This window comes from Pelophylax lessonae, assembly GCF_965119305.1.
Source record: "Pelophylax lessonae genome assembly, chromosome: 11".
NCBI lineage: Eukaryota > Metazoa > Chordata > Amphibia > Anura > Ranidae > Pelophylax > Pelophylax lessonae.
The window spans coordinates 183,632,073-183,655,997 of record NC_138778.1 but is presented as its reverse complement, the minus strand read 5'-3'; the positions used below and the strand labels follow the sequence as shown (position 1 = coordinate 183,655,997).

Genomic DNA, 23,925 nt, shown 5'->3' with positions numbered 1-23,925 from the left:
CCGCTTTAAAGGAATCCTGGACTGAGAAAAAATATAGGCGATGTTTCTGTTTTCTTTGTGTGCTCAGACAATGATGAATGAGCCTTAAAGTGATTGTAAAGTCAGGTTTTTTTTTTTTTTAATCTTAGTGCATTAGGATAAAAAAGCCTTCTGTGTGCAGCAGCCCCCCTAATACTGACCTGAGCCCATCTCGATCCAGCGATAATGCAGGAGTGTCTCGGCTGCCCGAATCTCTCCCTCCTCATTGGCTGAGACGGCAGCGTGGCGCCATTGGCTCCCGCTGCTGTTAATCAAATTCAGTGAACCAATCAGGAAAGAGGGTGCGGGGCTAGGCAGTGGCTCAATGTCTTTATGGACACAGGGAGCTGCGGCTCGGCTGCTCCCATAGCTAGCTGCTTGCTGTGGGGGCACTACACAGGAAGGAGGTGCCAGGATCGCTGTTGAGGGACCCCAGAAGAGCAGGATCCAGGCTTGCTCTGTGCAAAACCAACTGCACAGAGAAGGCAATCTTTACAATCACTTTAAAGCTGATCTCTACATGTAATGTCCTTTTGTATAGTTTGTAACAAGCCCTAACAGGTGTGCTGTATTAACTGTACATAGCCTCAGGTACATGCAGTATACAGCACAGTGTTCCAGTAGTGGGATGGAACTTACCGCTTCACCCCCACAATAAAATAGAGTCTAGCTCAGCCATTCATGGGAAGCTTTGTATTCGATGAATGACTACAAATCTGATTGGCTGAGGCAGGTGCATGATGTCACTGAGTTTACCCCCTCCAATTGGAGGAAGTTTTTTTTACTGGGCCCAACTTGATTTTGTTCTGGGAGTGTGATGAGAAGTCCCCATCCCACTTCTGGAACACAATGCTGTGTACTGTACATAGCTGAGTGCATCTATTTAATACAACGTGCCCAGCAAGTGCACCTGTAGCCCAAACAAACGTGTTGAAGAGTTAGTTCACCTTAACTGACTGTTTCTACAAACTTCCCTGTACATTACACTGTCCTCAATACATTTACATGCACTTCTCCTATTTGTAAAATGATTTTTTTTTTTTCAGCTGCCTTTTTCATGACTCCTGTCTGCCCTCTATATGCAAGGGGGAGGGGGAGGCACTGAAATGAGCAGCTGGAAAAAAAAAAATCCTTTTAGAAAAGCGAACTGCCTGTTAATATACGGAGGGCATACCCAGGGAAGTTGGAGATCCGCTTTAATGAAGGAACCCTGTGCAGTACAAGCAATAAATCATCAGGATCAATGGGTGCTTGTCAGAGTTAGATGGATAAAACTGAGCCAGCCATTTGCTGCCATGAGCAGTCATTGGTGGACTAGATGCTAAGTGGTTACCTCACTGCCATGGTAATAAGCAAATAGCATATAAAATATACTTGACCGTTAAGACTGGTGATCTGCATAAAACATAGGGTAACCTAGTCACCCTCCAGCTGCAGCTCTCTCATGCAAATTCCTACATATGCTGTCACATTTGAAAGCTGGCTATGTGGGCCATCACTGTGAGCTAGTCCGTGACCAACAATGGAGGGAAAGGATATAATTTTCTCTCCTATCCCAGCAAGTGTTTACTGCTTCACTATAGGAGTTCTTACACAATATTCAGACATTTTGGTGGGTCACCTCCGATGCAGAATACATTCCAATGTCCAGAATGAGTCCTGAAGAACATTACAAAGCCGTCCTCTGGGATGTTGTTTTCATCTTTATTTCCAGATTCACCACTTTGTTCTCTATAATCCATGCCTGTGGACAACAGAAAATCCAGATGAACATTGCTGCAGTTGGTAATGACACCTGGCCCTTATTTGTATATAACAACAAAGCTTATTTCACCCATTCTTACTGCTCTGAAACCTGTAGACTCTCAGTATGTAGCCTCCTTTTAGAGACTTCGGTGTAAATAAACTTCAAGGGAAAACTGTCTTGACAGGGCATCCCAGTGCCAACCATTTTTTTCCAATTGCTAGTTCCCAGGCTGTCTCTTGTTAGTCCTGAGTCCCAAATCTTTCTGCTGCTCCGCTGTTGTCACTATAATAACTTCTGATCAGTTCTCTGACACAGGAGATCAAAGCAGCTGAAAATTTGTGTCAGGGAAGGGACTTAGAGACAAGCAGAGAGCTGGTCTATTCACAGCACAGCTCTGCAAGTTTCTTCAGGAGGGGGAGGGGGGTGTGCTTTTCCTCGAATAAAGGCCCGTACACACGTACCGATCGTCGGCATACAAACGTCGGTGGACGAAGGATCTGCCGATTGTACGCGTGTTAGTATGGTGCCTCCGACAGATGTCTGCGCACAATCCGCGGACAAAAGTCTTTCTTGCAAACATGAAAATATTTGTATGCCGACACCAGAACGGACGATTGTTCGCCTGTCAGTACACAATTCGGCCGACAGACCGCAGATTTGCAAGACTGGGCATGCTCAGAAAATAGAAAACACAGGGAAAGTTAACCATTACATGACATCACTTCTGCAGTTGGCGGACAAAATTCTTGTGCTGTCCTTGTGCTGTCTTTGCACTTTTCAGCAGACACCGACATCCCGGGGAGAAAAGAGGAACATTTGTATGCCGACCATCGGTACGTGTGTACGGGGCTTAAGCTGTCACACACAGTGTATGCCTGGACTCCCCTGTTCACATTCTAAAGAATATATCAAGCTTAAGACAACACATGTACAAATAAAACTTATGTAGGGAGATTTGTTTAATCTCTGTGTATCATCTGAGGTTGTTCACTTCACTGGATGTGGATTCACCAATATGGAACAAGCATAAAGGGAAGAGAAGTCAGAACTCTGCTTTGAGTCACTGACCTACAGCAATTACACAGATCAATGAAAGCAAGAGGATTGGCATTTTATAAAATTAGCTATGTTGAGTTTTCTTTTAGCTCTAACTTTTTGCTTCAGTCTTAAAATTAATTTTCAAGCAAACATTATAGCTGGTTGTCTCTCTCTCTCTGTGTATATATATATATATACCCATACACAGTATACAGCGGGTAAAATAATTATTTTACACGTCGCCATTTTTTTTATAGGTAAATATATTTCAAAAGGTGCTAATGACATGAAATTGTCACCACATGTCGGTAACAAGCCATGCAATTTATACATACAAAAAAAAATCAAAGCAAATAAGTTCAGAAATTAGGTTGTGTGTAATAAAATGGATTGGCACAGGCGAAAAAGTATTGAACACATGAGGAAAGGCAAAAAGGCATGGAAAGCCAGGACAACAGCTGAAATCGATCAGTAATTAGAAAGCAATCCTGCCCCTTGTCAGTACAAATTAATATCATCTGCTGGTTCAGTCTCAAGACCTTCACAACCTTATTGTGGCAAAACATACTGATGGCATTGGTTACAGAAGGATTACTAAACTTCTGACTGTACCAGTAAGCACTGTTGGGGCCATAATCTGGAAGTGGAAAGAACATAAATTTCAACACACACGGTCTTCAAAATGTTTCTAAACTTTTATATTTTCTTTGGAAACAGTGAGGGCGGGAGGTGTAGTAATTTAGTTGTGTCTGAGTGTGTCGTGTGACTAGTCTGGCTGACCTTGCCGTTTAGTTGTCAAGCTTTGGTGAAGATGGCTGCGAAACGTTTTGAAGAAACCTTGTGTCTATATACAGTACAGACCAAAAGTTTGGACACACCTTCTCATTCAAAGAGTTTTCTTTATTTTCATGACTATGAAAATTGTAGAGTCACACTTCAAGAGGTAGTCACCTGAAATGGTTTTCCAACAGTCTTGAAGGAGTTCCCAGAGATGCTTAGCACTTGTTGGCCCTTTTGCCTTCACTCTGCGGTCCAGCTCACCCCAAACCATCTCGATTGGGTTCAGGTCCGGTGACTGTGGAGGCCAGGTCATCTGGCGCAGCACCCCATTACTCTCCTTCTTGGTCAAATAGCCCTTACACAGCCTGGAGGTGTGTTTGGGGTCATTGTCCTATTGAAAAATAAATGATGGTCCAACTAAACGCAAACCGGATGAAATAGCATGCCGCTGCAAGATGCTGTGGTAGCCATGCTGGTTCAGTATGCCTTCAATTTTGAATAAATCCCCAACAGTGTCACCAGCAAAGCACCCCCACACCATCACACCTCCTCCTCCATGCTTCACGGTGGGAACCAGGCATGTAGAGTCCATCAGTTCACCTTTTCTGCGACACGGTGGTTGGAACCAAAGATCTCAAATTTGGACTCATCAGACCAAAGCACAGATTTCCACTGGTCTAATGTCCATTCCTTGTGTTCTTTAGCCCAAACAAGTCTCTTCTGCTTGTTGCCTTTCTTTAGCAGTGGTTTCCTAGCAGATGTTCTACCATGAAGGCCTGATTCACACAGTCTCCTCTTAACAGTTGTTCTAGAGATGTGTCTGCTGCTAGAACTCAGTGTGCCATTGACCTGGTCTCTAATCTGAGCTGCTGTTAACCTGCAATTTCCGAGGCTGGTGACTCGGATGAACTTATCCTCCGCAGCAGAGGTGACTCTTGGTCTTCCTTTCCTGGGGCGGTCCGCATGTGAGCCAGTTTCTTTGTAGCGCTTGATGGTTTTTGTGACTGCACTTGGGGACACTTTCAAAGTTTTCCCAATTTTTCGGACTTCATTTCTTAAAGTAATGATGGCCACTCGTTTTCCTGTACGTAGCTGCTTTTTTCTTGCCATAATACAAATTCTAACAGTCTATTCAGTAGGACTATCAGCTGTGTATCCACCTGACTTCTGCACAACAAAACTGATGGTCCCAACCCCATTTATAAGGCAAGAAATCACACTTATTAAACCTGACAGAGCACACCTGTGAAGTGAAAACCATTTCAGGTGACTACCTCTTGAAGTGTCATAGTCATGAAAATAAAGAAAACTCTTTGAATGAGAAGGTGTGTCCAAACTTTTGGTCTGTACTGTATATTTATTTATTTGGCTGCATTATGTGAAAGGAACAACTCCATTAATTTTTGAACCTGTAAGTAGGAAATGAAGCCTGACACATAACTTCCTGGGGCTACTGGACAACAAACAATGGAGGGTAAACCTGCACTAACCTCTCTTCACAACAATTGGGAACTGTCCTGTAAGTGATCACCTTCAATGAAATACAGTTATGCTCATAAGTTTACATACCCTGGCAGAATTTGATTTCTTGGCCATTTTTCCGAGAATATGAATGATGACACAAAAACTTTTTTCACTCATGGTTCGTGTTTGGCTGAAGCCATTTATTATCAATTAACTGTGTTTACTCTTTTTAAATCATGACAACGGAAACTACCCAAATGACCCTGATCAAAAGTTTACACACCCTGGTGATTTTGGCCTGGCTATTAAAGCGGTTGTATCCCGCTTTTTGACACTTTTACCTACAGGTAAGCCTATAATAAGGCTTACCTGTAGGTACAAATAATATCTCCTAAACCGGCACGGTTTAGGAGATATTTACAGTGCATGCAGCCGCTCGCGCGAGCGGCGCATGCGCTCTGAAGGTCCGGGGGGACCTTCAATTAACTTGCCGGGAGCTTGCCGGAAAAATCACTCCCGCGCGCATGCGCGGGAGTGACGTCATCGCGGCTCCGGCCAATCAGCGCGCTGGAGCCGTCTCTTTCGGCCAATCAGCGCGCCAGAGCCGCCGAACCCGGAAGAGACGACGAGGGATCATGGCAGCGCCCGCATCGATGTCCGGGGGTCCGTGTCGGGGCTTCGTTTTAAGGTAAGTTAAACATAATGGGCTAGTATGCGATGCATACTAGCTCATTATGCCTTTGTCTTGCAGGTTTTTTTTTTTATAGGGTTTACAACCGCTTTAAAGGTAACCATCCTCACCTGTGATTTGTTTGCTTGTAATTAGTGTGTGTATATAAAAGGTCAATGAGTTTCTGAACTCCTGACAGACCCTTGCATCTTTCATCCAGTGCTGCACTGACGTTTCTGGATTCTGAGTCACGGGGAAGGCAAAAGAATTGTCAAAGGATCTGTGGGAAAAGGTAGCTGAACTGTATAAAACAGGAAAGGGATATAAAAAGATATCCAAGGAATTGAGAATGCCAATCAGCAGTGTTCAAACTCTAATCAAGAAGTGGAAAATGAGGGGTTCTGTTGAAACCAAACCACAGTCAGGTAGGCCAACTAAGATTTCACCCACAACTGTCAGGAAAATTGTTCTGTATGCAAAGAAAAAGCCACAAATAACTTCAGGTGAAATACAGGACTCTCTGAAAACATATGGTGTGGCTGTTTCAAGATGCACAATAAGGGGGAACTTGAAGAAAGATGGGCTGCATGGTCGAGTCGCCAGAAGAAAGTCATTACTATGCAAATGCCACAAAGTATCTCGCTTACAATACGCCTAAAAGCACAAAGACAAGCCTCAAACCTTCTGGCACAAAGTCATTTGGAATGATGAAACCAAAATTTAGCTTTTTGGCCACAACCATAAACGCTACATTTGGAGAGGAGTCAACAAGGCCTATGATAAAAGGTACACCATTCCTACTGTGAAACACGAAGGTGGATCGCTGATGTTTTGGGGATGTGTGAGCTACAAAGGGACAGGAAATTTGGTCAGAATTGATGGCAGGATAAATGCAGTATTATCAAAAATGCTGGAGGAAAATTTGCATTCATGGGGTATGTAAACTTTTGATCAGGGTAATTTCTGTTATGATTTAAAAAGAGTAAACACAGTTGATTGATAATAAATGGCTTCAGCCAAACACCATGAGTGAAAGAAAAGTTTTTGTTATCATTCATATTCTCTGAAAAATGGTCAAGAAATCATAAATTATGCTAGAGTATGTACACTTATGAGCACAACTGTAGCACTGGAGCTCACAACCAAAAACACAAGGGTCACATAATGTTCTACTATCACTTTACTGTGCCTGGTGTTCTCTTTTAATTTGCCAACAGGAAAATGTATCTGCTTACCCAACCTCTTAGGTCCCGTCGGATAACAACTAAATGACTATAGGACAATTGACACCAAACGCAATAGAGTCCCAGCAATACGTGGATGACATTCACACATACCAGTGTCACTTGCAGGTGTGCACGTCGTAGATGCGAACACATTCCTGGCAGCTCACATAGCAGCACCAGTGGAAGATGCAGTGGCATTTCTCTTTGCGTTTCTCAGTCCGAGTATTGTGACCTCTTCCACAGCACAGCAGATCACAGCCGTCTATCCCGTGAGATGTCACGTTGCAGGAACGTCCCCGTGTCCCGAAGGAGCCCGTCTCCGGATTGGGGTCACAGAAGTTTGGGGAGGTCTCGTAGTACACAAGATCCCTCTCAGTGGGAGGTTTAAACAATGAGTATTTGGCCCTCAGGGTCTCCACCCATCCACGTGCCTCTCTATGTTTCTCCACAGCCATCTCAGAAGCACTGTCATACTTATCCTTTAAGTGGTCACCGATAGCTCGAAAGTCTGGCTGGGACCACCAGCAGGTCTTTACCTCACAGCTGCCAGACAGACCATGGCACTTGCATTTCAGGTGCATGTGGTCCAGGATGGTCTATGAAAAGAAGGGTACAGGCACAGGAAAGTGAGGTTACAAGAAAAAAAACAGTAAATACTGCTTGACATGAATGAAGATTAATTCTTTCTACTGTCTGAGGAAATATGCAAAGTTCTCCCATTCATGCTTTCACTATAGGCAGCCACTTCCAGTCTACATGTTGTATAGCTCTTTATATATACAGTATGTTAGTGCTCCTGGAAGTAAAAGGTTGTTGGGATAAAGCTATTTATATAAAAGGTTGCACTTACAGTGAAAATAGCATAAACCACAGGTAGGAACAAAAAGCCGGCCGGCTGTACATAAATGCCCATACATCTAGGATCACAGATGCACAGTGAAGTCAGCACGTTGCTTATCCCATATGCTAACGTCATCGCTCATCTGTGATCCCGGAAGGATGGGCGTTTATGTACAGCCGGCAGGCTATTTTGTTCCTACGTGTGGTTTATGCTATTTTCACTGTAAGCGCAACCTTTTATTATACTATTAAAATTCCGTACGATATTACACTATGGCAAATTTTTATATCTTTTAGGGAAAGGCAATGAGTGTGACATTCTGAGCTGTGATTTGAGTTCCTAGGCAGTCTACATCTATGATTGCATACTGCTTGCTGATCATAAGTTAGTGTTACCTGTGCTTGGTGGGATTTGCCAATCTTTCTCTTTCTGTGGATGGATCAAGGCCGTGGCTGGGTTTAGGCCGCAGGCGTGTTTGACCCTGAGAGGTATATACAAGTTGGTAAGCAGGTAATTTTTATGGTGGAGGTTATACTACACTGCGGGTGCCATAATCACGGGACAGAGCCTGACCTATCACTTTTTTGGATTTGCATATATATATTTTTTGTTTATTTTCACCATTTTGCACTGGTATATTTATGTGGATTGACTATTTTTAGAACATCCTTTTTTTTTTTTTTTTTTTTAATTTAATGCATGGTTTATGGATGTACTCAATGTATGCCAGTGCAGCTCTAATTTCTATTGTATATGTTTATTGTGTCTTATCTGACACGGAGTTTCTGCTTTTGGGAATTTAATTATTTAGTGTGGTTTCTTTCTTTTTCTGAAGCTACTTATGCCTGTACACCTAAAATGTTAAATTACATTTCAGAAGGGTGCTGCTTGGCAAACTTTGAAATATCACTTAACATTTTAAGTGTTCAGGTATAAGTAGCTTAACTCCACCAACCTTTAGGTGGTGTACTAAGTAGTACAGGGGCATTGACACACACTATATTGTCAAAAGTATTGTGACACCTGCATTTACACACGCACACGAACTTTAATGGCATCCCAGTCTTATAAGGTCCGTGGGGTTTATTATTGAGTTGGCCCACCCTTTGCAGCTATAACACCTTCAACTCCTCTGGGAAGGCTGTACACAAGGTTTGGGAGTGTGTCTATGGGAATGTTTAACCATTCTACCAGAAGCGCATCTGTGATCCTGTGCAGCACAGCCACCCTGTAGCAGTAAATCTGCTATAGGGCGGTCAGCGAGTGGTTAATCTGACTTTATCATAAAGTCACCAGTAAGAAGAGACATTTACCAAGTCTATCAGGTGGTGACAGTTGACCTATTCTCAGTGAATAGATTTCTGCTTGCTTCCTGTATCATTCCCATGGGGACAGAAAGGTAGACATCCCCCCAATGGGTACACAGACAACAAATTAATTTTGACGGGTTCTAACACCTTCTTGCTCATCCATGTCTTTATGGACCTTGCTTTGTGCACTGGTCCAAATCATTTGGTGGAGAGGGGATTATGGTGTGGGGGTTGTTTTTCAGGGGTTGGGGCTTGGCTCCTTAGTTCCAGTGAAGGGAACGCTAAGGCGTCAGCTTACCAAGACAATTTAGACAATTTCATGTTCCCAACTTTGTGGGAAGAGTTTGGGGATGGCCCCTTCCTGTTCCAACATTACTGCGCACCACTGCATAAAGCAAGGTCCATAAAGACATGGATGAGCGAGTTTGGGGGGAGAAACTTGACCGGCCTGCACAGAGTCCTAACCTCCACCCAACAGATCACCTTTGAGATGAATTAGAGCGCAGACTGTGAGCCAGGCTTTCTCTCCAACATCAGTGCCTGAATTCACAAATGCGCTTCAGGAAGAATCATCAAACATTCCCATAGACACACTCCTAAACCTTGTGGACAGCCTTCCCAGAAGAGTTGAAGCTGTTATAGCTGCAAAGGGTAGGCCAAATCAATATTGAACCTTACAAACGAATGCCTCGTACACACGTGTCGATAGTTGGCCTTGAATTTTCGGCCAACGTCCGATCGTCGACAACCGACTCCGACTTTTCGGCCGAAAAAAATCTGGTGTGCAGGCTATAAAATTTTTGTTGGCCGTCAACACAACGGCTGATTTTCCGTCAGTCAGTACAGATTTCGGCAGACAAAAATCTGATGAGCAAGACTGGGCATGCTCAGAGAAGAAAAAACACACGGAAAGTAAACCAGCACATGACATCACTTCAGAAGTTGATTTTTGTTGGCCGAAAAATTTAGTGTGCAGTCTAGGCACATTCCAACCAACACAACTCTGGGCAAAAGACGGCCGATCGGTCGGCTGATAATCGTTGCGTGTGTAAGAGGCATAAGACTGGGATGCAATTAAAGTTCATGTGCGTGTAAAGGCAGGTGTCCCAATACTTTGGACAATATAGTGTAAAGAGGTGTACACCATATCTGCACCTGGCCCACTTGTAAAATGTAGTTCTATGTGTACAGGCATACCTAGGGCAGGTAAAACAAATCCCATTTGTGTATCAGCCTTTTGCAGCACACAGGACAGTGCAGGTAAAGCTGAAAAGCTCAATGGATTTATTTTGCCAGACTGCCAGGTATTTTTCTGTACTTGCAGGGATTTTAAGGAGACAAAAAGCAGGGAAATGTGCATGTATTGCAGATATGGACTGTACACTTTAATACATTTAGAACAGATGACCTTTCATTGTTATTTTATACAAAGACAACCTGTATATTATTAGGTCTGCTGCTATTTATAGTTAGCGGAGTGTCCCACAATACCCAGATTGTGTTATAAGTGTGTTTTCCTTACCGCTCTTCCTGCCTCATTATTGTGCCTATTCATGGCCGATCTGGCATCTGGTCTGTTCTCCCTGGCATCAGCAAATTCTCGGGACACCAGGACCCCAAAGTCTGCATCTTCACTGCAGCCGCCCCACTTCCAGCCATCCCCTGATGAGCCTTTGTGGTGGGAGTCACAGCCGCAGATGGTGGAGCTGCCCTCTGCACAAGACCGGGTCACAGCAAAGGCCACTCCAGCTGAAGCGATGGCGTGAACAAAGGCCGACTCCCGCGTGGCTTCAAGAAACAAATAGAAGGCACACTCTGTTACATCATGCTTTGATACCACCATATTTATATTGCCATTACATCACTATTAAATCAGAGATACAATGAAAAACTATAACAGAAGGACACCAATGAAAAAGCAGGACATTGTTGTAATAACAGGCAGCTGCTAAAATCATTGTGTACAGCCTCACTGGGGATTGTAGGGATCTCTACAATGTGGACAGACAGCATACACACTCATTATATACAAAAAAAAAGGTTCGCTTGTAATATGCCTTTAATGAAAATATGATTTAATAAATCCCTCGGCGCTTCTCTAGTTCTCTTTTTTTTTTTTTTGTATCTTACTGATCATTACAACTCAACCTGATGTTGGTAAACCTGGTCCAATCAGCAATTGTTCCCTTTTTCTGCAGACGGAAGCTGTCCACTGCAATGAGGCTCCATTCACACCTGAGCGTATCATTTTCAGGCATTTTTTGGGGCGTTTTTAGGTGTTTTTTGCAGATGTTTGGAGGCAGGCATTGGCATCTGAACAAAAACGCTTGTAATCTGCCAAAAAAAGAAGCTCATGTACCTTTTTGAGCTTCAGGTGACAAAACGCTCATATGTAAACAGGGGCCATTGAAATGAATGCGATTTTGCTTGTTGGGCGTTTTGAGACTTCCGAGATGAGCGTTTTACGAGCTGAAAAATGCTCAGGTGTGAACCGGGCCTAAGCGTGAGACCCACATTAAAGCATCAGCCTTGTGAGGGAATCAAAGTTCCCAAAAAATGATCTGTACAGAACCCTCTGCTGCACCATGCACCTCCAACCGGCTTCTGTTTGGTTCTATAAATATTCTCTACTGCAACATCCACAATTTCCTTCCCACTGGCTCTTTACAAACCACCTCCTGCACCATCCAAAATTTCCTTTTAATTGCCTCTGCACAAATCTCCTCCCGCCCCATTCAAAATTTCCTTTCAATTGCCTCTGTACAGACCCCCTCCTGCACCATCCAAAATTTTCTTCCCATTGCCTCTGTACAAACCCCCTCCTCCATCGTACAAAATTTCCTTCCGACAGGCTCTGCACGAACCACCTCCTGCATCGTCCAAAATTACCTTCCCGCTGGCTCCGTACGGACCCTCTTCTGCATCGTCCACAATTTCCTTCCCATTTGCTCTATAGGAGCCACCTCCTGCACCGTCCAAAATTTCCTTCCCTTGGCTCTATACGAACCATCTGCTGTACAATTCAAAATTTCTTTCCCACAGACTGTGTACAAACCACCTCCTGCACCATCCAAAATTTCCTTCCTGTATGTTTTGTATGGACCCCCTCCTGCACCATCCTAAATTTCCTTCCTTTGGCTCTGTATGAACCACCTCCTGCACCATCCAAAACTTCCTTCCCCCCATTTGTTCTGCATGGACCCCCTCCTGCACCATCCAACATTTCCTTCCCATTTGTTCTGTATGGACCGCCTCCTGCATCATTCAAAACTTCCTTCTCATTGGCTCTATATGGACATTCAAAACCGGCTTCCCTTGGTTCTGTACAGATCCCCACCTGCAGTAAGCTTCTTAAACAGAACACAAAGCATTACATGGAGACACAAAATGAAATCAATGTTTTCCCAGTTCTGCATGCAGGCAGGAGAGAAGACCAGCACATTACTTACTGAGAAGAACATTTTGGCAACTGAAGCAAAGTATAACTTCAAGCTTTCCTAATTTCATTCAGATCAACTTAAAACTGTCCCAGCACATCTCCTTGCTCAGAGATGTGCCCTGCTATGCCCCGAGCACAGACTGCACTGAGCTGTGTTGCTGGACCAGAGCAGTCTGGGTATTACAGTGCAGATCTATGCATCACGGCGTAAAGGGATTAATCCTCTTATTAAAAAGATCTCCCTTCTCTTCCCAGTGCGGCCAGTTACCTGCTGGGACCCTCAATCCCCTTTTGTGTTCTGGTGTCACAGTGTATTAGTGACATAATGATGGACGTCCCTGGGACCCGATTGTGACCAGACTGCCATTTCTCTGCCGATCCGTAGCAACAGGCAACTCTGCGCAGACTGCTTGCTGTCCCCTGCTTGTGGGGGGAGCAGCGAAAGGGCGTGTGAATGGTCCTGGAGTCCTGCTGGGCCCAGAGCCCCTCTCAGCCTCTCAGTGGGAAGGAGGCTTAAACTCCTTTCATTCTGCACTAAGCCCATTTCACTCATTCAGCCAGTGTTACTGAGCTGCCAGCCTCCCTGAGAGCAAAACCCGCATGCTGCCATCTCTGGGAACCTCGCTTCTCAGCCTGGGACTGCGTTCTGTGCAGGGGCAAAACCCTTTTCTGAGCTACATGCATGCAAACAAATATATTAAAGATGGCAGACAACAGTAGGATTCTGTAACATGGCTCTTCTGCACAGCCCAACATATTAAGGAATCAGCAGCCAGTGATAATCTGTATTTAGAGTGTGAATAAAGTGTTCATAAAGAATGTTGGCAGTTTTGTACATACACACTTTCTCAAGACACCAATAATATCCTACATTTGTACATGCACACTTTGTCAAGCCACTATGCAGACACCATACATATACCGAATGTATATAGGTCTAAATGTAGGATGTTATACTCATGTTTTAAAAAAAGTTCATGGCTCGGTTCTGCAATCTCATCTTCACTTGGATCATTTAAAACAGGCCTACAAACTCAATCAACATTTAACTGCAATTCTCCATTTATTACTCATTATTACAAATAGAATATTCATTAACAAATGGAGAAAATTGCACTTTAAGAATTAGCAGATATCATACCATAAGTTGGTGAGGTCAATAAAGCAGAATAGCTATGCTATAAGCAAAAAGCACAGCATGTATGTATTGACTGCTCTATCCCACATCTATAATCACAAACTAAGCACAGAAACAGGTATTTAAACCAATAATACAAATTCCTTTTTGAGATTGCTTTGCCTTGTGTATAAAAAAAAAAAAAAATGGCAAATGATAATAATGACATATACGTGTGTCTACACTATATTACCAAAAGTATTGGGACACCTGCCTTTACACGCACATTAACTTTAATGGCATCCCAGTCTTAGTCTGCAGGGTTCAATATTGGGCTGGCCACCCTATGCAGCTATAAAAGCTTCAACTCTTCTGGGAAGGCTGTCCACAAGGTTTAGGAGTGTGTCTATGGGAACATTTGACCATTCTTCCAGATGCCCATTTGTGAGGTCAGGCACTGATGTTGGATGAGAAGGCCTGCCTCTGCTCAAATTCATCCCAAAAAGGTGTTGTATCAGGTTGAGGTCAGGACTCTATGCAGGCTCAGTCAAGTTCCTCCACCCAAAACTCACTCATCCATGTCTTTATAGAGCTTGGTGCATTGGTCCAAATCATTTGGTTGAAGAGGGTTTATGGTGTGGGGTTATTTCTCAGGGGTTGGGGTTGGCCCCTTAGTTCCAGTGAAGGGAACTCCTAAGGCGTCAGCATACCAAGACATTTTGGGCAATTTCATGCTCCAAACCTTGTGGAACAGTTTGGGGATGACCCCTTCCTATTCCAACATGACTGCTCAGCAGTGCACAAAACAAGGTCCATAAAGACATAGATGAGCTAGTTTGGGGTGGAGGAACTTGACTGGCCTGCACAGAGTCCTGACCTCAACCCGACAGAACACCTTTGGGATGAATTAGAGTGGAGACTGTGAGCCAGGCCTTCTCATCCACATCAGTGCCTGACCTCACAAATGCGCTTCTGGAATAATGGTCAAACATTCCCATAGATACACTCCTAAACCTTGTGGACAGCCTTCTTGGAAAAGTTGGAGCTGTTATAGCTGCAAAGGGTGGGCCAACTCAATTTTAAACACTATGGACTAAGAAGACTGGGATGCTATTAAAGTTCATGTGCATGTAATGGCAGGCATCCCAATATATTTTGTAATATAGTGTGTGTGTGTGTGTGTATATATATATATATATATATAAAAATATCCTTCAAGTACGCCGCTAATTGCTTGAAGTATGTAAAAACACATTTTGAGTTTTGTACTGTTCTGGCAAGTGTGAAGGCAGGCAGCATCAGCTTTGGTTAGAACACTAAGCCGTACCTTTATCTAGCACTGGTCCAAAGATGGCAAGACTGTCATGGATCGTGGTACAGTTCCAGCGCCTGCCTCTGAACTGGTGTTGGCACTCCTGTATTCCTAGCTTCACCCCTTCGGCCACACTTGGCATGATCTCAATGTAATTTCGACAGAATCGCATTTGCTTGGGCACCAGTCCTGGTATGGATCCACAGAGAATGGGCTGTGAGCTGAGGGAACTGTACTGCTGCCCCAGTGCCAAAGACCTACGTAGACAAAGTAAGAGACAGGTAAGGAGTCAGAAGGATGGCCTCTAGGGCGTAAGTGCACCTTTACCGATCAATCATTATAGAACGGTTACTGCAGTCAATTTAGAGAGCACAATCCTTTCTGCTGAGACATTGCTGACCTCATTTTCGGAATATAGTATTCTCCTGGCTGTCATGGTGACTTCACTGCTTACGTCACAAACATGCGACAGATCAAGAATGCCCTTATGCTTGTGTGAGGGTATTAACTCATGACAGCTGGTCAAAAAACACTTTCAGAAGGTCAGCAGTGATGGTCTTCATGACAAGTTTTAATGTATTACTATTTCTTTGCTTTTTACCAATCATTCAAATCTTAGGGGACAGCTGCTCATACAAGTGATCCAATAATATTTTACTGAGACCTGATCCCCTTTGTCCTTGATCTCATACAACTCTTCCAATTTAACTTAGACCTGATCTCCATTGTCCCTGTATTCCTTTACGTGTTCTAATAACATTGGAATTAGACCTGTTCCCCATTGTCCTTGGTCGCCAACAAGTGCTCCAATAGCATTGATCTTAGGCCTGTCCCCTGTTATCTTTGTTTTTAAACAAGTGCTCCAACACCATTGAACCAAGACCTATAAAAACACAACGTACAGCAATAATAAATATAGCAAACAACTATACATAAGTGTCCCTATAAATAGTACATTGCGTAAACTTTTTTGTTGTGTTTTCAGATTATTTATTTTCTGAAAAAATGTAATTAAAATTTTGTAGAGCAAGGAAGGGTTATAATAAGAGTCTGGGTAACCACAGTGTCACAGGGGCAGGAAATCAGGCAATTGGTAAAACACAATAAAAGAGTAAGGGTAGATCTCTCTTTATTGGACCATAGACAGCAATAAAAACCTGCTAGAGTATCAATTGTAAAAGAAGTACAGGTATTGTGTCTCCAATAGAACGTTGACCACAATAAAAATCCATAAGAGGGTCTAACCTTTCTCTAAACTACTAAAATAGAAGTTGTTTTACTATTTGGTTCTGTTGAAGTGATTTCCCTTATTTTCAGTCTAGATAACAGGGGAACCGAAAGTATAGCCCTCCCCCCTCCTCCACCAAGGATACACAGAAAAAATATGTTTTGGCTGGAGTTGCATTAATAGCTTTAGACAAAAAAATTGCCATTATGCATAATGCAATTCTACCCAACAGTGCCCATTGTCCACAAGATGCAAGGATTTGAGATTTAACTGCAGGATGTGGAAATCTTACAAGCGGACCTGAACAAAATAACGGGGTGGGCAAGTACATGGCAGATGAGGTTTAATGTTGAAAAATGTAAAGTAATGCACTTGGGGGCCAGAAACCAGAAAGCAAGCTACTCACTAGGGGGGGAACCTCTGGGTGAGTCTAGGATGGAAAGGGACCTGGGGGTACTGGTAGACAACAGGCTTGGCAGTGGCATGCAATGCCAAGCCGCTGCAAGCAAAGCCAACAGAATACTGGGATGTATAAAAAAGGGGATTCACTCCAGAAATAAAGAAATTATTCTCCCGCTCTACAAGACTCTGGTCCGGCCACATTTGGAGTATGCTGTCCAGTTCTGGGCACCGGTCCTCAGGAAGGATGTGCTGGAATTGGAAAGAGTCCAGAGAAGGGCAACAAAAATAATTAGGGGAATGGAGGACATCAGCTATGAGGAAAGACTACAAGCACTGAACTTATTCTCTCTGGAGAAGAGACGATTGAGGGGGGATACGATATCAATATACAAATACTGTACTGGCGACCCTAGCATAAGGAACAAACTATTCAGAGAGAGGAGATACAATAAGACACGTGGCCATTCACTAAAACTAGAGGAAAGGCGGTTTAACCTTAAAATGCGTAAGGGATTCTTCACTGTAAGAGCGGTAAGGATGTGGAATTCTATTCCACAAGCAGTCGTATCAGCTGGGAGCATTGATAGTTTCAAAAAACTATTAGATGGGCACCTTGGAGACCACAACATACAGGGGTACACAATGTACGGTTAAAAGCAAACACACACACATCATAGGTTGAACTGGATGGACTGATGTCTTTTTTCAACCTCACTAACTATGTAACTGATAATTAGTAAATTTACCAATGACTTATCTGGCCTATAGTACTTCCTTTATAGCTTTCCCATAGGTGATATTGGTCCTGACCGCTCAGATAAAGACAAACTCATAAAGGGTTTGTCAGTCACCTTTTAGACTTCACACTCTTAGGCCATAATCAACTCCAACAAGTGCTCTCATATTATTGTATTCAGATCTGCTGCCCTTGGTCTTTCATGCCTCTTCACATTACACCACAGACTCTTCCATTGATGTTCCAGGACTAACCTTGCAACAAATACATTTGAGGATTTGTGTTTGCCCTCCATAAAAAATCTCTAGGAACCGGACACACTCCATGCATTAGTGAGTCTCCTCTTCTGTTCCTCGGGGAGACCTCATTACAAAAGACTTAAGACCCCCATATCCTCCTTACCGCTAACCCAGACAGAGCCACACCAGACAATACTGCTCATCCTACAGCCTAATCCTCAAACAATACAAGAGATTAAGATGCACCGGATATTACCTAGTGGTAACTTATTCCAGGTCATCCAGCTGGGTACCAGTGTAATCCTCCTTGGGCAGACAAATGCAAATGGGCCAGTGTGCTACAACGACTTAAAAGACTGGCCAGATATTCAATATATTAGTGAGGGGAAAAAAACACATCACAACTTTATTTCAATGTAGCAACCATGGCTACCTAATCCATATGGTAAGAACTCTTTACAAAAGAGAACAATGGTAAGTCAATCAAATCTTTACATGGGATATTAATATCGGTTCTGACTTCTGAAACATTCCAGAACTTAACTCACCAACACTAAACAGAAGAGTGGAGATGTCACCCAGAGCAACCAGATCCCGATTACCATTTTTCTTCATGGCTTTCCGGTTTTTAACACTTAAGGCCTATTCTGGGTTTGCTCTGTTAGGTTATGCACTTATGGCATACTTACCAACACTCAGTGCTTTAAGTGGGCCGGTATGCACTGGTACTCAGTACCGCCACTTCCAAATATGGCTCTTGAGCATACCGCCACCTCTCCGTGCGCCTTAGCGTACCAGTATGCTTATTTTGGACATCTGCGCCCTCAATTGCCCCCCTCCCAAGAATGTTTCCCACTCCACAGCCAGACCAGTCACCACCAGTGAGTCCCCCTGCTCCGGAGTCCTAGCCCAGGCCAGGGGGGGTGCTCTGTGGGGACCCTGATGTGGGGTGGGGGGGGCGACAAAATTTATAGGCTATAATAGAGTACCGGCACCTCTTTTGGGCCACTTAAAGCACTGCCAACACTGATGGCAGACATTCTAAAGCAAGGCGACACATATGTATTAAAGAGACAACAAGTCCGATATGTGGGAGAATAGTAGCAGGAACTTCTACCAAACTCTTATAGAAGGTTTCTGCTTTTCCATTTAAAGGTATCTCTAGTCCACACTACAGAAAGCCTTTCCCCTCACTTCCCGTCCTGGTGAAACCTTTTTCTGTCAGCAACATTAACACAGACAAACATTCTTTTATATTAGAATAAAGGAAGGATGGAACCCTCGTCATCTTTTTATTTCTGTGTCACTACTGCAGATTATCTTGTCACAGACAAGAAGTGAGGGGGATTTCTCCAAAGGAGTCTGGTATAACAGTAAACACCTGCCAGGGGTTCAAATCCTTTCCCACTCTAGAAAAATGTTTTGGCTGAGCTCACACTTCAGGAATATATATAGCACAGTGCATACTCTAATAAAACGGTCATGCAGATAGCAAAATAATAAATTTAATTATTTCAGCACACATGTAAAAACAAGCCAATGTGCAACAATTCATTTAAATTTCAGAGACAATTTCCAAGGAGACAATCAATCCTAGGAGACGTCAGCTTTGTATGGAAGCAGACAGGTTAAGTCAACCCATCATCTTCTTATGTATGGCAGGGACTCAGCCTGATAAAGGGATCCTGGTGGCCACTGAAATGGTGCACCTTTACTGCTGTGATGTGACTACTTTAAACATTTGGACTTCATTTTGAAGATGCACAGTGAGCTGGTGATATATACTTCGACTTGTGATGACACCAATTTACAGCTGGTATTTGCTACAGCACCCACTCCTCATTCGTTCCAGGAATGTGTGCAATGCGAATATTGTATGTGATCAAATGGTGAGCTCTCTGTAGCTGGTGAGATGGTCCAGTTCCTCCTATTGCATTCTCCAGAATATAAAAAAAATACCTAAAAACACCCAACAAGGAGAGTGGGAATCCCTCATAATGACCACAGCGGGTGTGCTGAACCTGTAACTACAGTATAGGCATCCCACCAATAGAATCTCCAAGAGTTAGAAGTAACTATCATGTGGGTTCGAAGCTCCAGCATCTACAAAACACAAATATCAGCTTTGGGTGGTCTGACCTTCAAATAACTGAAGCCACAAAGCTATGGAATTGTTCTGTGCAAGACCACGCATGGAAAACGGTCTACGAGTAAAGAGACAAGTAACATAAACAAAGAAAATGATGATCTACTACAAGATAAACTCTTTTATACTGATCAAATCACACCATTCCAACTCCAATGTCCAGTCTACAAGAATCTGCAGAGCTTATTTTATGCTGAGACAGAAAAACAAACTCATCTCTACTGACACAATCCCAATACAGAAAAAGATTTTACAGGGTTTTGATCCCATAGCTTTTTTTAAGAGGTCTTTTTTTGCTAAAAACGTTAAAAAATGCAAATGCTAAAAAATGCAGAAAAATGCTAATGCAAAAAAGCATAGAAACTTGCATTTTTAACGTCCAGTGTGCATGAGGCCTAAAGTCAAAAGCCTTCCAAGCATAGCTGGTGCTTTCTATTACAACTAAATGTGTAGCTGGTGAAATATATGCACCCTAGCCTAGGGAGGAATAGATCTTCATAAATAAAATCCATATCAATATTGTAGAGAATACAATAAAATCGACAGTTACTGCTTCCACTTTCTCTATTTATTGGGACGTTTATATCAGACCATGAAACCCAGAATGCTCAATTTTCAAAACTTTTTCCCCAGTTAATGGCATTCTATTTTCAGCCATGTGACTGTAATTTTCAAATTTCATTGGACTCAACTCAAAATAACTCACTCTTTCAAAATAAGGTTACTTATCCTGGTTTGTAAGCTTTGAATTGAGCCACCCCGAGAGGAAGACAATCACCTGTGAACGGATACTAGAATTCTGAATAAATTATGATTGGACTATATGAACTATGGGACATACAGTAACAATGAACAACATTTGACTGGTAAAGCTGTCAACAGTAGAATGTTTTATCTGTCTCAGCTGAGAAGATACAACAAAAGAGCAATTCTGGGGGGGGGAGCTAACATATTTCTTATTTATTCTAAACAGGCATGTCCAACCTGCGGCCCTGGGGCCGCATGCGAACCCGGAACTGCAGGCAATGCGGCCCACTGCCCCCTGACGATTTATTTTTTTTTGCTGGGGAGGAAGGAAGTCGAGTCAGGGGCACGGCCACAGAGGCTGCCTCAGAGGGGATCATCCACTAGTTGTGTTAAATTAGTGCTGGGGGGGGGGGGGGGGGCTTTAGCACGGGAAGGGCTAAGGGGCTTTTTATTACTTATTTACCTTAACTATAGTATATATTTTATATGCGGCCCGAGAAAATTTCTCTACACTCAATGTGGCCCAGAGAAGCCAAAAGGTTGGACACCCATGTTCTAAAGCATGTCCTCCAACATACATTACCACTGTGTCCCTTAACATAAGATCCTGCATAAATGCTAAGGGACACTATTACATAAAAATATATTATATTCTGATATGTATTAAATACATGTCATCATAGTATTACATTTATGAATTCCCTTTTTTTTAAATGATAAAAATTTTACTTGAATTTTTTTTTTTTTACATTTAAATGCAGACCAAGCTGTCCGGCAAAAGTGACAGGGCCTGGGGCAAGCTAACATTGCCAGGAAGGCAGATGGTACAATGGGCATGTTTTATTCCCATTTTGCATGCTTAATGTGCACAGTCAACAAAAATGCACAATCCAAAGCAGAAAATAAATGATGGAACAGGTATTTTAATATGAAGTATACAGAATTCCCCATTATTTCTGGAACTGCTATTGCATGTTCGAATGAAAAGACGTTTTCTGTTTCAAGGAGGATGCTTTCTGTACAACCATGGCCTATACGATAAACACTGTCATAAGTGACAGTCACGGCCTGTTCTTACAGATCTCAGGTCTGTGGGTATGTAGGATGTTGACTGAATTATATGTAGAAAAAAAACCACAAGAGCATGACGGGACACATTGATAACAAAAGGAACCCGAGATGTGCAACCATAAAATGCCTCTCTGATGTATTTAAATTGAGGATCGGTATGAAAACAGCTCAGCATTTTGATACAATACCTCAGTATTTACCAGTACCCACCGATATGTGTCGCCTTTTAACTAAACCTAAAGTGGTTGTATGTAGTCTAAAATTCTTCCTAGCGTAAAACACTGAACTAATCACATTTTTATGCACACTTGTTAAAACATAACAGTTATTGTGAATGTATTACAGCAAGCAAAATAACCCTTGAGGAGTCATAAGGACCCCAGCAGAAGATTTATCAATAGAAGTAGTAGGTGATCTCTTACCACCAAATAGGGTAACCAGCCAAGACGGGGGCAGCAGCGAAAAACCACAGGAAGTGCAGAATGTGGAGCCTGCCCATGGGGGGAGAGCGGTGTGCGTTGGGAAAGGCAGGAGACCTTGCTGGAAAAGTAGGGGGCATCCCATGAGAAGCTTGGTTTGTCCTCTTGCTGAGTGTCTATTTGGGGGGGGGACAGGAGCTTTTGGCTACTTTATACCCTGCCTGCTGATCATGACAAGGAGAGGGAAGCTAGATGTCACCAGACAACCAATCCCAGAACCATGAGACAAGGTAAGAGAATCCTCCCTACAGGGAGCAGTCAATCAAAGTACCCCCTCCCTCTCCAACAATACTTCTTTATCCAGCCTCCTACTTATCTCTCCTCTGTGCCCTTTCATGTCTCCAAATCTCACTCTTAAGGATAAAGTCAGTGCAAAGAGCAACAGTAATGAGAAATAAATGCCGCAACCTAGAGCAGCCAATCACACGTAACCTTTCATGGACTCTGTATGAGCTTTCACACAATTGTTTACTTGATGCAGTCACTGGGTCTCATTGATCAAATTATTATCTTACATTGTCACACTGTACACTCCAATGTACATTATGTGCTTCACATCTCACAGAACTGGTAAAGTTCTAATAAAATGTTGATTCAGAATTATGAATGAGTTGAAATGTATGATGATCTGCAATATTTTCTGAAAATAATTGTATATTGTGTTCAATTACAGCCATAGAAAGGGTCACAGCTTGTGTAGTGCCTAGGCTCTATATAACCCCAATCCATGCAAACCTTTTTATTTATTTTTTGTTTTGGATGGAGCAAGAAGGCGTTGGAACCCATCAAGATTAATTTGTTGTCTGTGTACCCATTGGGGGGGGGGGGGGGGGGGATTTTGCCTACCTTGCTGTCCCCATAAGAATGATACAGGAAGCAATTAGAAATCTATTCACCGAAAACACATCAACTGTCACCAACTGATAGACTTGTTAAATGTCCCTTCTACTGGTGACTTTATAAAAAGTCAGATTAACCACTTGCTGACTGCCCTATAGCAGATTTACTGCTACAGGGCGGCCGTGCTGCAGAGGATCACATTTACACTATATTACCAAAAGTATTGGGACACCTGCCTTTACATGCACATGATCTTTAATGGCATCCCAGTCTTAGTCCGTTAGGTTCAATATTTAGTTGGGCCACCCTTTGCAGCTATAACAGCTTCAACTCTTCTGGAAGAATGGTCAAACATTCCCATAGACACACTCCTAAATCTTGTGGACAGCCTTCCCATAAGTGCATTTGTGAGGTCAGACACTGATGTGGATGAGAATGCCTGGCTCACAGTCTCCGCGCTAATTCATCCCAAAGGTGTTCTATTGGGTTGAGGTCAGCACTCTGTGCAGACCAGTCAAGTTCCTCCACCCTAAACTCTCTCATCCATATATTTAGGAACCTTGCTTTGTACACGGGTGCGCAGTCATGTTGGATCAGGAAGGGGCCATCCCGAAAATGTTTCCACAAAGTTGGGAGCATGAAATTGTCCAAAATGTCTTGGTATGCTGATGCCTTTAAAATTCCCTTTGCTGAAAATAAGGGGCCAAGCCCAACCCCTGGAAAACAACTCCACAACATAATCCCTCTTATACCAAATGATTTGGACCAGTGCACAAAGCAAGATCCATAAAGACATGGATGAGCGAGTTTGTGGTGGAGGAATATGACTGGCCTGCACAAAGTACTGACCTCAACCCGATAGAACACCTTTGGGATGAATAAGAGCAGGGACTGCGAGCCAGGCCTTCACTCCAACATCAGTGCCTGACCTCACAAATGCGCTTTTGGAAGAATGGTCAAACATTCCCATAGACACACTCCTAAAACTTTTTGGACAGCCTTACCAGAAGAGTTGAAGCTGTTATAGCTGCAAAGGGTGGGCCAAATCCATATTGAACCCTACCGATTAAGACTG

At 43.0% G+C, this 23,925-nt stretch overlaps 1 protein-coding gene across 1 annotated transcript; it reads right to left on the bottom strand.

Annotated features, from left to right (window-relative positions):
* Positions 1–1,712: 1,712 nt before the first annotated feature.
* On the bottom strand, positions 1,713–22,128 carry WNT3 (Wnt family member 3). The gene is made up of 5 exons (XM_082272567.1): positions 21,954–22,128; positions 14,978–15,219; positions 10,617–10,882; positions 7,055–7,539; positions 1,713–1,762 (listed from the first exon to the last, which is right to left on the bottom strand). Exons 1-4 carry the CDS (start codon positions 22,088–22,090, stop codon positions 7,060–7,062), a joined length of 1,125 nt encoding a protein of 374 aa, XP_082128693.1. The 5' UTR covers positions 22,091–22,128; the 3' UTR covers positions 1,713–1,762; positions 7,055–7,059.
* Positions 22,129–23,925: the final 1,797 nt, after the last annotated feature.

Excerpts from the sequence above, each read along its gene's own strand:
- WNT3 (XM_082272567.1), bottom strand. The coding sequence starts at position 22,090 with ATGCCCCCTACTTTTCCAGCAAGGTCTCCTGCCTTTCCCAACGCACAC. Across the intron at positions 15,220-21,953 it reads GCTGGTTACCCTATTTGGTG|GTCTTTGGCACTGGGGCAGC; the intron begins GTAAGAGATCAC and ends TTGTCTACGTAG. Across the intron at positions 10,883-14,977 it reads TGGACCAGTGCTAGATAAAG|CCACGCGGGAGTCGGCCTTT; the intron begins GTACGGCTTAGT and ends TGTTTCTTGAAG.